This window comes from Anomaloglossus baeobatrachus, chromosome 4, assembly GCF_048569485.1.
Source record: "Anomaloglossus baeobatrachus isolate aAnoBae1 chromosome 4, aAnoBae1.hap1, whole genome shotgun sequence".
Lineage (NCBI taxonomy): Eukaryota > Metazoa > Chordata > Amphibia > Anura > Aromobatidae > Anomaloglossus > Anomaloglossus baeobatrachus.
In genome coordinates this window covers 620402013-620416257 of record NC_134356.1, presented here as the reverse complement: position 1 = coordinate 620416257, position 14245 = coordinate 620402013, and the positions used below count along the sequence as shown (strand labels likewise).

At 47.1% G+C, this 14245-nt stretch overlaps 1 protein-coding gene across 16 annotated transcripts in view; it reads right to left on the bottom strand.

Moving 5' to 3' along the window:
- Positions 1-10183, bottom strand: part of CAMK2B (calcium/calmodulin dependent protein kinase II beta) — a 243909-nt gene extending 233726 nt beyond the window's left edge. For all 16 annotated transcript variants that reach the window (XM_075346281.1, XM_075346296.1, XM_075346283.1 and 13 more), the window contains exon 1: positions 9721-10183. In XM_075346281.1, the coding sequence (XP_075202396.1) occupies positions 9721-9779 (59 nt within the window). In that variant the 5' untranslated portion in view covers positions 9780-10183. The remainder of the gene's footprint in view (positions 1-9720) is intronic.
- Between the last annotated feature and the right edge of the window lie 4062 nt (positions 10184-14245).

The following is a 14245-nucleotide window of genomic DNA, read 5'->3' as shown; positions in this document are numbered from 1 at the left end:
ATAAGAACTTACACTCTATAGGAGAGAGAGAAAGAGGACCCACCGACTGTGAGAGCTTACACTCCACAGGAGAGAGAGGATCCTGCTGACCACAAGAGCTTACACTTTACGGGAGAGAGAGGACCCTGCTGACCATAAGAGCTTACACTCTACAGGAGAGAGAGGGCCTTGCTGACCATAAGACCGTAAACTCTACAGGAGAAAGAGAGAGAGGATCCCACTAACCATAAGAGATTACACTCTACAGGAGAGAGAATGAGGGAGAACCCCACTGACCATAAGAGCTTACACTCTATGGGACAGAGAGAGAGGACCCCGCTGACCATAAGAGCTTACACTTTACAGAGGAGAGAGAGGATCCTCTTGACTATACAGTCTTACAGTCTACAGAAGAGAGAGATGGAGACAGAGAGGACCCCATTGACCATAAAGAGCTTACCCTCTACAGGAGAAAGAGAGAGAAGACCCCGTTGACTGTAAGAGCTTACACTCCACAGGAGAGAGAGAGGACCCCACTGACCATAACAGCTTACACTCTGAAGGAGAAAAAGAGAGAGGACCCCACTGACCATAAAAGCTTACACTCTACAGGAGAGAGGGAGAACCCTCTGACTGTAAGAGCTTACACTCCACAGGAGAGAGAGGATTCTGCTGACCAAAAGAGCTTACACTCTACAGAAGAGAGGACCCCGCTGACTGTAAGAGCTTACACTCCACAGGAAAGAGAGAGGAACCCACTGAACATAACAGCTTACACACTACAGGAGAGACAGATGAGTAAAAAGCTGTGGAGAAGAAGCGCAATAGGGTTTTACTCCAATAACACACAGGGTAGAGACAGGGAGCAGTAATACTCACCAAGTGAAGTTGTGAAAGTCACAACTACTATGCAGGCATGGAAAGTTTTGATCAAGGCAGCAGCAACCCAGACTGCAGATAACAGAGAACAATAGAGGAAAATAGGGTTTTTTTAAGCCGCGCCAATGATCACTTCTCAGGTATTCAGATTAATGGATCTTTATTTTGCACAGGTCTACGCGTTTCCCTTCCTCAGGACCATCAGGCATAAGAACACATCAAATTTCATTTGATGTGTTCTTATGCCTGATGGTCCTGAGGAAGGGAGCCGAGACTCCAGAAACACGTAGACCTGTGCAAAATAAAGATCCATTAATCTGAATACCTGAGAAGTGATCATTGGCGCGGCTTAAAAAAACCCTATTTTCCTCTATTGTTCTCTGTTATCTACAGGAGAGAGAGAGAGAGAGAGAGAGAGGACCCCACTGACCATAAGCGCTTACACTCTACAGGAGAGAGAGCGAGGATCCTGCTGACCATAAGAGCTTACACTCTACAGGAGAGAGAGAGAGAGAGAGAGGACCTTACTAACCATAAGAGCTTACACTGTACAGGAGAGAGAGAAAGGGAGAACCCTGCTTGACCATAAGGGCTTACAATCTACAGGACAGAGCGAGAGAGAGAACCCCGGTGACCATGAGGGCTTACACTCTACAGAGGAGAGAGAACCCCTCTGACCATAAAAGCTTAGACTCTACAGGAGAGCGAAAGAGAGGACCCCGCTGGCCATAAGAGCTTACACTCTACAGAGGAGAGAGAGGATCCTACTCACCATAAGAGCTTACACTCTACAGAAGAGAGAGAGGGCCTTGCTGACCATAAGACCGTAAACTCTACAAGAGAAAGAGAGAGAGGATCCCACTAACTATAAGAGCTTACACTCTACAGAGGAGAGGGAGGATCCTATTGACCATAAGAGCTTACACTCTACAGAAGAGAGAGAGAGATAGAGAGAGAGAGGACCCCATTGACCATAAGAGCTTACACTCTACAGGAGAAAGAGGGAGAGGACCCAGCTGACTGTAAGAGCTTACACTCCACAGGAGAGAGAGGATCCTGCTGACCATAAGAGCTTATACTCTACAAAAGAGAAAAAGAGATAGAGAGACAGGATCCTGCTGACCATAAGAGCTTTCACTCCACAGAAGAGAGAGAGGATCCTGCTGACCATAAGAGCTTACACGCTACAGAGCAGAGAGAGAGCGGAATCGGCAGACCAAAGAGCATACACTCTACAGAAGAAAGAGAGGATCTCACTGACCATAAGAGCTTACAATCTACAGAAGAGAGAGACTTACCCAGTGACTTTGTAGATGGAAAACCACTGCTGTATAAACTGTGCCTTGCTGGGAGCCGCTGGTCTGTGATGGCCCAGGTACTGACCACCACTGTACAAGGCATGTGTGACGCCCTGGCCGGACCAGGTAGTCACAGATAGGGCCCCACATTACACCTGTCCCTCATAGGTAACATGCAGCCAAACACTAAAACCCTAGTCACCCCCTCAGGGCTTGATGGACACACCAGGGGGCGGAACCAGGCTATTGGAAGACGCCTACCGAGGAGTTCAGACAGCCTGAGGCGGGAAAGTACACGACAACAGTTTCAGAGTTCAGGTTGGAGAGGTGTGTGGGCTGGAGCTGTGTGCAGCTCCAGCAGAGGAGAGAAACTAATTTGAGCAGGTGCCTGGGTAGGAGCCCTGGTACCTTCGGCTAGGAGGCAGACGGCGGTCTCCGTCTGCAGGAGCCGGGAAGACGGCTCGGTGGAACCGAGGTGGACCGGGACAGGGTAGTGGCCCCCCAGTACCGACCCAGGGAACCGACTCGGAAACCGGAGCACAAAGGGGGGGTACTCAGACCCTGAAGCTAGGTCCAGAAGCTACTGGGGGATAGCTAATTAACTGATTGCGGCCAGGACTAGAGGTCCTGTCCCACCCAAAGTCCTGACTGAAGGCAACAGCCCAACGAGGGGGATAATAGGCCACCGCCACGGTTCAGAGATCCCACGGGCCAGCGTCTGCAGGCAAAGGGCTCCTTAGGCGACCACAAGCCGGGAGCGGACTCCTGAAGTTGCAAGCACAGGCAGTCCACCATCTTACACAGGTGCAGGAGAAAGACAGAGACCACCAGCCGTGTGGGGGACCAGACTGCAACCGGCTGCGGGCACCGACCACCATCACCTTGGTTTACCAGAGACTCGTGTGTTTACTAATAGTGAGTACATCAGCACCCTCCGGTCGCCCATCTCCCTGCACCGCTGATCAACCCCAACGGGTCCCGGGGCCACCATCCCTGCCCACGGAGGGGTTAACAACTTGCTGCCAAACATCTCCCCCGGGTGCCCTGTAACTGCAGCGGTGGTGTCCACCTTCACCACATTCCGTGGGTGTCGTCACGAACTTAACACGGCTCTGGCCGTACACCTACATCCCCAAACCACAACCCCCCCTTTTAGTTGAAGTGACCGTAAGACCCCCGGGTCCGGAGACCCTCGAGCCACCCACTGAAGGTCCGGATCTGAGCGGCTCGGCTGCCGAGCACGGGGCGGTACACCTCAATTTCTGGTGTCATGAACAGGATACTTACCCATCCACTTACCTTGTGGAAGTGCGCCTTGTAGTGAAGTCAGCGGTGATCCGTTGCGAAAATGTTCAGAATCTGCCATCTTGTCGCCATCTTGTTGGCGCGAAAGTTCCCGCCCTGGTTATCCTTCCCCGAGAAAGGGCGAAAAACTGAAGCCCCGCCCCCTGGGAACACGGCAGTAAAGAAAAGCCGGAAGTCGGAAAACGAAATCTACCGGCCGGCGACAGGAGTGCCAAGAAAAGACCAAGGGGGAGAAGCGGGAAGAGCTGATGTAACCGCAGCTGATAAGTGCAGGGACACCAGGATTCTGCAGACACACGTTCCTGGACCCAGCGGCAAGATGTGCCAGAAGTTCCAGGCAAGGTCCACTCCGTGTTGGCGGAGTGGACGTCGGAGATGAAGGGCCTGGTCGCAACCGTTCGGGTATGCGAAGTGGAGGTGGTCTCAGAGGAGCAGGTAAGCAGTCACCCACGTCCCTATGTTCCCCAGGAACTGGCCTGCCAGGCTGAGGGACCCGGCCTGCTGCCATCCACCACGCCACCTCCCTCACTGCCCATGCCTGCAACGTTTAAGTAAACTGCCTCCTGTGAGGGAAGAAAACAAAAATATGCTTAATTGTACAAAAGTTATTATACTTGTAAACATGTTTTATCTCTTTTTCAGTTCAAAAAGCAAAATAAACCGGTGGTGGTCGGACAGCCCGTGGATGGTCTGTGGATAACCAAGGGCCAGTGTGACGCCCTGGTCAGGCCAGGTAGTCACAGATAGGGCCCCGCATTACACCTGTCCCTCATAGGTAACATGCAGCCAAACACTAAAACCCTAGTCACCCCCTCAGGGCTTGATGGACACACCAGGAGGCGGAGCCAGGCGGTTGGAAGACGCCCACCAAGGAGTTCAGACAGCCTGAGGCGGGAAAGTACATGAGAACCGTTTCAGAGTTCAAGTTGGAGAGGTGTGTGGGCTGGAGCTGTGTGCAGCTCCAGCAGAGGAGAGAAACCAATTTGAGCAGGTGTCGGGGTAGGAGCCCTGGTACCTTTGGCTAGGAGGCAGACGGCGGTCTCCATCTGCAGGAGCTGGGAAGACGGCTCGGTGGAACCGAGGTGAACCGGGACAGGGTAGTGGCCCGCCGGTACCGACCTGGGGAACCGACTGGGAAACCGGAGCACAAAGGGGGGTACTCAGACCCTGAAGCTAGGTCCAGAAGCTACTGGGGGATAGCTAATTAACTGATTGCGGCCAGGACTAGAGGTCCTGTCCCACCTAAAGTCCCGACTGAAGACAACAGCCCAACGAGGGGGATAATAGGCCACCGCCATGGCTCAGAGATCTCAGAGGCCAGCATCTGCAGGCAAAGGGCTCCTTAGGTGACCACAAGCCGGGAGCGGACTCCTGAAGTTGCAAGCACAGGCAGTCCACCATCTTACACAGGTGCAGGAGAAAGACAGAGACCACCAGCCGGGTGGGGGGCCAGACTGCAGCTGACTGCGGGCACCGACCACCATCACCTTAGTTTACCAGAGACTCATGTGTTTACTAATAGTGAGTACATCAGCACCCTCCGGTCGCTCATCTCCCTGCACCGCCAATCAACCCCAACGGGTCCTGGGGCCACCATCCCTGCTCACGGAGGGGTTAACAACTTGCTGCCAAACATCTCTCCCGGGTGCCCCGTAACTGCAGCGGTGGTGTCCACCTTCACCACATCCCGTGGTTGGTGTCACGAACTTAACACGGCTCCGGCCGTACACCTACGTCCCCAAACCACAACCCCCCTTTTAGTTGAAGTGACCGTGAGACCGTCGGGTCCGGAGACCCTCGAGCCACCCACTGAAGGTCCGGATCTGAGTGGCTCGGCTGCCGAGCACGGGGCGGTACACATGATCATCTGTAAGATGTTATAGCTGCAGGGCATTATGGGGAGGCTCACGTGGCAACGCAAAATGACATCAGCCCGCTTACTGATACTTCAGCAGTGATGGAAATGGTGCTGGACAAAGGTTTTTTTTTTGTGTGAATTGAATCTTAAAATGTTCAAATATGTATAAAGACAATGCATTTCAGAAAATTCAACTCAAACTCAATCCTCCACGGATCATACCAGTCATATCTAATCTATGTACAGTGGGGAATAAAAGTATTTCGGCAGCCACCAATTGTGCAAGTTCTCTCACTTAATAAGATGAGAGAGGCCTGTAATTGACATAATAGGTAGACCACAGCTATGAGAGACAAAATGAGAAAACAAATCCAGAAAATCACCTTGTCTGATTTGGCAAGATTTTTTTTGCAAATTATGGTGGGAAAATAATAATTTAGTCATCTAAAAATATGCAAGATTTGTGGCTCTCACAGACCTGTAACTTCTTCTCTAAGAGGCTCCTCTGTCCTCTACTCATTACCTGTAGTAATGGCACCTGTTTGAACTTGTTATCAGTATAAAAGACACCTGTCCACAACCTCAAACAGTCACACTCCAAACTCCACTATGGTGAAGACCAAAGAGCTGTCAAAGGACACCAGAAACAAAATTGTAGCCCGCACCAGGCTGGGAAGGCTAAATCTGCAATAGGCAAGCAGCTTGGTGTGATGAAATAAACTGTGGCAGCAATAATAAGAAAATAGAAGACATACAAGACCACTGATAATCTCCCTTGATCTGTGGCTCCATGCAAGTTCTCACCCTCTGGGGTCAAAATGATCACAAGAACAGTGAGCAAAAATCCCACAACCACATGGGGGGACCTAGTGAATGACCTGCATAGAGCTGGGACCACCGTAACAAAGGCTACCATCAGTAACACACTTTTCCGCCAGTGACTCAGATCCTGCAGTGCCAGACGTGTTCCCGTGCTTAAGCCAATACATGTCCGGGCCGATCTGAAGTTTGCTAGAAAGCATTTGGATTAACCAGAAGAGTATTGGGAGAATGTAATATGGTCTGATGAAACCAAAGTAGAACTGTTTGGTAGAAACACAACTCGTCATGTTTGGAGGAGACAGAATGCTGATCTGCATCCGAAGAACACCATACATACTGTGAAGCATGGGGGTGGCAACCTCATGCATTGGGGCTTTTTCTCTGCAACGGGATCAGGACATGAAAGAATGAATTAATGGGGCCATGTTTTGTGAGATTTTGAGTGCAAACCTCCTTCCATCAGCAAGGGTATTGAAGATGAAACGTGCCTTGATCTTTCAGTATGATAATAATCCCAAGCACAATGCCAGGGCAACAAACTAGTGGCTTCGTAAGAAGCATATGAAGGTCCTGGAGTGGCCTAGCCAATCTCCAGATCTCAACCCCATAGAAAACCTTTGAAGGGAGTTGAAAGTCCGTGTTGCCCAGTGACAGCCCCAAAACATCACTGCTCTAGAGGAGTTCTAATTGGAGGAATCGGTCAACATACCACCAACAGTGTGTGCCAACCTTGTGAAGACTTACAGAAAAGGTTTGATCTGTGTCATTGCCAGCAAAGGATATATAACAAAATATTGAGATGAACTTTTGTTATTGACCAAATACTTATTTTCCACCATAATTTGCAAATAAAATCTTACCAAATCAGACAAGGTGATTTTCTGGATTTGTTTTCTCATTTTGTCTCTCATAGTTGTGGTCTACCTATGATGTCAATTACAGGCAAATCTAATCTTTTTAAGTGGGAGACCTTGCACAATTGGTGGCTGACTAAATACTTTTTTCCCCCACTGTATATATGTATAGAATACACAGTCGATCATTGATCCAGTCTGATTTCCAGTAGGGTCAGAATTGATTTTTGATTGATTTCTTTTTCCCTTGTAGGTCTCATTGTGGGAGTTATTATAGAACACCCATGAAACGGAACTCAAGAGCGTCACCAATATCCAACAGTAACAGTGAATGCCCATTAATTATAGCAGGCACCACAGCATGTAGTATGTCAAATTCCAAAACTGGCACCAAAGACAAAAAAAACCACAAAGAAAGCATTTTCTTAGGCATAATATCTATTTGTGGAGCTTTCATGATTATGTATGATGGGCCTGGAATCTGCAAACCCTATTAAAGTAGCCAAAAATTTTGAGCCAATATTTTAAGGGTGATGGCAATACCTGTCTGTTTTTTGGATCCTGTGATATCACGGAGCGGTACGTCATGCCTCAATTCATTATTATTTAGAAGAGGTTAGATGTTCATGAACAGATGTATTTCTATCCCCTTCATCGACACCTCCACGATCCATGATTATATTTGACCATTAAGTATAATTCTAATTATTGTCTGAATGTGAATTCATTCTATACCTAATGTCCTTGTATACTGAAGCCAGAGCATTGTATTTGCAGAAAACCTATTTCCTAGCTTCATGATTAATGGAAAACATTGAAGAAATGGATTTGGTCCCTTATGAATATAGTACAGTGATATATTAAGGAGTGCGGAGAAGGATGGTGGTAGCACAATGACAGCTGGGTGCACAGCGATGGAAACTGCAGCTATGTATGATGGCCTCGTACACACGCATCCATCATGGATCTATATATAGGTCTCTATTGACCCCACAACACAGTTACCTTCTGCCTGCTCTCGAGCTGACATATAATAATATGTCTATGAAGAAACACCTGGATCTGCACCATCTCCGCAGAGCAGATTGGGGTTGTGGTGTTCCTAAGGAGGCTCCTGCATGGCACAAAAAGCCTGGCCTGGATTTTGGACATTTTGGCAAGAACATGATTAAAACTCACATCTTAGGTAATGCACATTTTGAGGGCCTTCAGATGCATTTGATTTAAGGACGGTACAACCATCTTGCCATATATTTCTGCAAGCCTCTATGATGTATGCCGTTGATTCATTGATAGCGCTTCTCCCTATCTCGTTATCTCGGCTCCCCGGTGACTCCCTGACCCTATATCTCACAGGCCCTGTCCTGAAAGCCTCATCCATGTGAGAGCCAAGTGTGACATCATAACAGGAGGCGGAATAACGCTCAGGAAACCAGGAGGACCTGCGGGAGGAGGGGTTGGGGGGGCATCCAGGGGACAGAGCGGTACCAGTGCACCTGCCAATCAAATCTTCATCTTCATAGACAGTCTTACCAATCACCCATCGAATATCGTAGCCGAGGAAGAATAACTCTCTTTGGTGGCCATATATGGCCAGAATTCACATCCATACGTACTGTTCATCGATATCCCGATGTCCATCTCAGATTATTAATATCCTTAGCGCTCAATTACTTATCGGTAATGAGGTCCATTATCTATGTACTATTTCCATCCGAGTACGCTAATTAATAAATGCCGTATTTCATCCCCCATGGACTTTGGCGGTATCAATCACTCTCAGATACTCCCTCTGATATCCTAATTGACAGTCTCTGCATTTCCAGACTTTGCCAATAGCTCATGCCATACAGAGGTAGCCGGAAAATAATGATGTATCAATAACTCAATACACTCCATACATCGCTCACCAATTACCAACCGGTCCACCTAGGACCATCAATATTATACATTGCTCAGCAATTACCAACCGGTCCACCTAGGACCATCAATATTATACATTGCTCACCAATTACCAACCGGTCCACCTAGGACCATCAATATTATACATTGCTTACAAATTTCCAAACGGTCCACCTAGGACCATCAATATTATACATTGCTCACAAATTTCCAACTGGTCCACCTAGGACCATCAATGTTAATGCTAAATTATCCCTGGCTATTTGACAAGTACGCAACCCCCCCCCCTCGCCCCTCGACATTATTACTGCCCAGCAGTGGGTGCCAGTCACCTACGATAATGCCCCTGCAATCCATGAATAGTCTTTAGCTGTATATATCCCCCCCATCACCCCAAACCTCACCCTGAATCTAATTACCTCCCCCGAAGGAATATACGCAGACACACAGCAGTGGCTCCCAGACATAAACACATTATTTGTGCAAATATACGTGGACGTATTTACAGATTCACAACGTCGGGGAATGCAAACGTTTTTCTCTGTGTACTACAGGTACTCAGACAAATATCTGCAATAGCATCATGAGTTGGGTTACCAAATTCTTCACTCAGCACCAATGACCCCCCTTGCATCACACACCCTACGTGTCCCCCATCTGCGCCAGAAGGCCTTGGTTTGCATTCCCCAGTATTAAAAAAAAATGGTGCATATAGGATACAGATATATGATAACCTAGAATCAAGGGGGGTCGTGAATGAGTAGCCCTCCCCCGGAGAGCCTTATTGCTCCAGCTGCAGGTGAAGACTCAGATGGTGCCTTACTTGCCAATCTCTTCATACAGCTGGTATTCATCTGTAAAACGTGTGCAGGTTACAGCCATGTCTGCATGGGATCCAGGCTCTGCAGTGCTTCTTGGCTCTAAGGAAGGAAGAGATCTCTTCAGCCTTGATTTGGTGACAGTTGTAGGGGCAAGTGGCTCTGATCTGGGTAATTTGCCCCCTTCTAGTCCTGTTTTTTTTCCCCCGCGTGTGCCCCTCCTGTAGGGATCTCTGCGTCTCTTTCCTACCAGGAAAAAATTAATAAAAAAAAAATCCCCGAAAAGATAAAGAATAATAGAGAAAAGACGGAGAGGTATGGGAAGAGTGATAGAGGAGAGGGAAGACTGAAGGAATCAGGGAAGATAGGGAGAAAAAGAGAGAGAAAAAGAGGAAAGGTAGTCAGGAGCTGCTCTGAATGTGCCTTGCCTGTATTAATTTCAGACTCAGAGAGAACAAGAGGGAGGGATGGGAGGGAGAAAAGGAGAGAGCGAGAGAGGGAGGGCAGAGATAGAGTAGAGATACAGGGGGATGACAGAACGAGAGGGAGAGACAGGAGAGAAAGTGCGAGGACAGGACACAAGCTCACATTTACTGGCCAATCTCTCACGCCTAGCACTGCAGATGCAAATGCAAAAGGGGTTAATATTGGCCACTAGCATCTCATTAGACCGGAAAACGACTGGATATCTACCACACAATAACATGTCGGAATCTACGGAAGATATTTGGCCCAATATGACCAATCACATCTGAGCCATCAATATGATCAGCTATCCTATGTAGTGCCACCATATACCAGAGCTCAATAATGAGAAGACATTTACATCAGTCATTGTCCCCTGAGAGGGGGGGAAGTCAACAATCTAATTTCCTAAGTAATCACTTTGAAGAATTTCATAAGATTCCATTTTAGCCGAAACTGGAAATTGATCTATGGAATCACAGTGATCGGGTAGGATCAACTTATCATGACAAGATCAACTCATGTGAAGGATAATTCTTCAGGTGCCAAACGGAAGAAAACAGTACTTAGATCTATAGCAGATCTGTCAGCAGGTTTTTGCTATCCCTTCTGAGAGCACTATGATGTAGTAGCAGAGAGCTTGATTCCAGGGATGTGTCACTTACCAGGTGCTTGCTGCAGTTTTGATAACGTCACTGTTTTATCTGTATAACTCCTCCCATACCACTGATTGGCAGTTTTCTGCATCCTCTGTTCATTAGCAGTTCTCCTTTGTGGAGATAATCCATCCACCTCACAGGTGTGACATATCAAGATGCTGATTAGACAGCATGATTATTGCACAGGTGTGCCTTAGGCTGGCCACAATAAAAGGCTACTCTAAAATGTGCAGTTTTATCACACAGCACCATGCCAGAGATGTCTTAAGTTTTAAGGGAGCGTGTAATTGGCATGGTGACTGCAAAAATGTCCACCAGAGCTGTTGCCCGTGAATTGAATGTCAATTTCTCTACCATGAGCCGTTTCCAAAAGCGTTACAGAGAATTTGGCAATACTTCCAACCGACCTCAAAACCGCAGACCACATGTAACCACAACAGCCCAGGACCATATCCAGCATCTTCACCTTCAAGATCATCTGAGACCAGCCACCCAAATAGTTGATGCAACAGTCAGTGCATAACCTAAAAATTTCTGTACAAACTGTCAGAACCTGTCTCAGGGAAGCTCATCTGCTGCTCGTCGTCCTCATCGGGGTCTCCACCCGACAGCAGTTTGTCGTAACCGACTTGAGTGGGCAAATGCTCACATTTGATGGTGTTTGACACATTTGAAAGGTGTTCTCTTCACGGATGAATCTCGGTGGCGGTGGGGTTATGGTACAAGCAAGCAAAAGCAACACCTTCTTCAAAAAGTTTGGAACACCACAACTCATAGACTAACAAAGAATAAATTATAGCTGGCATGGGTGGAAGATTTCATCCAGAATAAATGAGAGGAGCAGATGTGATTGGCCTCCTCACAACATGTGATCAAAGGAGCCTAACAAGCAGACTAGCAGAGATTAACACTTGCTAGCCTGCCTATTAGTTAGCACACAGCAGGTTGATGCCCAAGTCTGCTAATGTTGATCAAAGACACCAGAGAAACCATCAGGTGGAGTGTCAGAGTTTCCAATGTGAACAGACCCTGATGCCACCATGATAGTCAGTGAAGTTTGACCAAAACTCAGTGTGACAATATCCAGTAACTTTGCACAGCCATTGAAGAGGAGTGGACCAACCTGATCAGCTCTATGCAACGGAAATGTGTTGCACTGCTTGAGGCAAATGGTAGTCACACCAGATTTCTCCCCGCCCCCCGCCCCTCCCAATACTGTAAAACTGCACGATTAGAGTGACCTTTTATTGTGGCCAGCCTAAAGGGCGCTTTACACGCTACAATATATCTTACGATGTGTCGGCGGGGTCACGTCGTAAGTGATGCACATCCGGCATCGTAAGTTACATTGTAGCATGTAACAGCTACGTGCGATTGCGATTGAACGTTAAAATGTTCATCGCATGCACGTCGTTCAATTCCTAAAAATTGAATGTCAGGTTGTTCATCGCACCCGGGGCAGCACACATCGCAGTGTGTGACACCCCGGGAACGATGAACAGCAGCTTACCTGCGTCCCGCGGCTCCCGCGGCAATGCGGAAGGAAGGAGGTGGGCAGGATGTTTACGTCCCGCTCATCTTCGCTTCTCCGCTTCTATTGGCCGGCTGCCGCGTGATGTCGATGTGACGCCGAATGTCCCTCCCACTCCAGGAAGTGGATGTTCGCCGCCCACAGCGACGTCGTATGGACGGGTAAGTACGTGTGACGGGGTCACTCGTTTGTGCGACACGTTCAACAAATTGAATGTGCCGCACATACGATGGGTGCGTTGCAAATCGCATACGATATCGTATGCTGGATCGTATGGTGTAAAGCAGGCTTAAGGCACACCTGTACAATAATCATGCTGTCTAATCTGCATTTTGATATGCCACACCTGGGACATGGATGGATTATCTCCGCAAGGGAGAAGTGCTCACTAACACAGATTTAGAAAAATTTCTGTATATAGAAAAAGTCACATATTTGAGTTCTGCTCATGAAAAATGGGGGCAAAAACAAAAGTGTTGACTTTATATTTTTGTTCAGTGTAAATGCTAATGTGAAGTATAAAATCAATATTTAATAACTTAATAATCAGCACCAGAATTGTTAGACAATTTTCAAAAATGATTTTGGCAGCTGTTCTGGCTTGGTAACATTGTACTGCTGGAATCAACCAACTCCTATTTGCACACTCTATTAGCGACTGCTGTGGCTTTTAGGCAGCTTTTTAATGCAATTTTTGCAAGCGTGGGGTATCTCAGTCCCACTGTATATTTTAAATGTCAAAATTAGCCATAGAAAGATTTTTTTTTTCTGTTGGATTCTGTATATGTCAGAGAGAAAAAAAATTATGGTGTGCTCCATTGGCTGTAATAATGAGGAGAAAGCCAGCATCGACAATACTGAATAAAAGAAGCCTTTAATTTGGCAACACGCTCTATTGGATACAGTATTATGGAGCTATTCTTCCCATGAAGCATTGCATCTAAGAGGGAGTATAGCTCCTAAAACAGCTCCATACTAAGCACTAGATAGTTTCACTGGTTTGTAGCATGAAATTGCATCTGTTACTATAATCCATGGAGCCCCTACTGCTGTATGTACATTATATAGGTGATACTGCGACTGCTGTATATACATTGTATAGGTGAAACTGCGACTGTTTTATATACATTGTATAGGTGATACTGCGACTGCTGTATATACAGTGGTAGCAAAAAGTATTTAGTCAGCCATCAATTGTGTAAGTTCTCCCACTTAAAAAGATGAGAGAGGCTTGTAATTGACATCATAGGTAGACCACAACTATGAGAGACAAAATGAGAAAATAAATCCAGAAAATCACCTTGTCTGATTTTGCAAAAATTGTTTTGCAAATTATGGTGGAAAATAAGTATTTGATCAATAGTTCATCTCAATATTTTGTTATATATCCTTTGTTGGCAATGACAGAGGTCAAACGTTTTCTGTAAGTCTTCATATGGTTGGCACACACGTTTGGTGGTATGTTGGCTCATTCCTTCATGCAGATCTCCTTTAGAGCAGTGATGTTTTGGGCCTGTCGCAGGCCAACACGGACTTTCAACTACCTCCAAAGGTATGGGGTTGAAATCTGGAGACTGACTAGGCCACTCCAGGACCTTCATATGCTTCTTACGAAACCACTCCTTCATTGTCCTGGCGGTGTGCTTGGGATCATTATCATTATGAAAGACCAAGCCACGTTTATTTTTCAATGCCCTTGCTGATGGAAGGTGGTTTGCACTCAAACTCTCATGATACATGGCCCCATTCATTCTTTCATGTACACGGGTCAGTCGTCCTGGTCCCTTTGCAGAGAAACAGCCCCAATGCATGATGTTGCCACCCCCATGCTTCACAATAGGTATGGTGTTCTTTGGATGCAACTCCACATTCTGT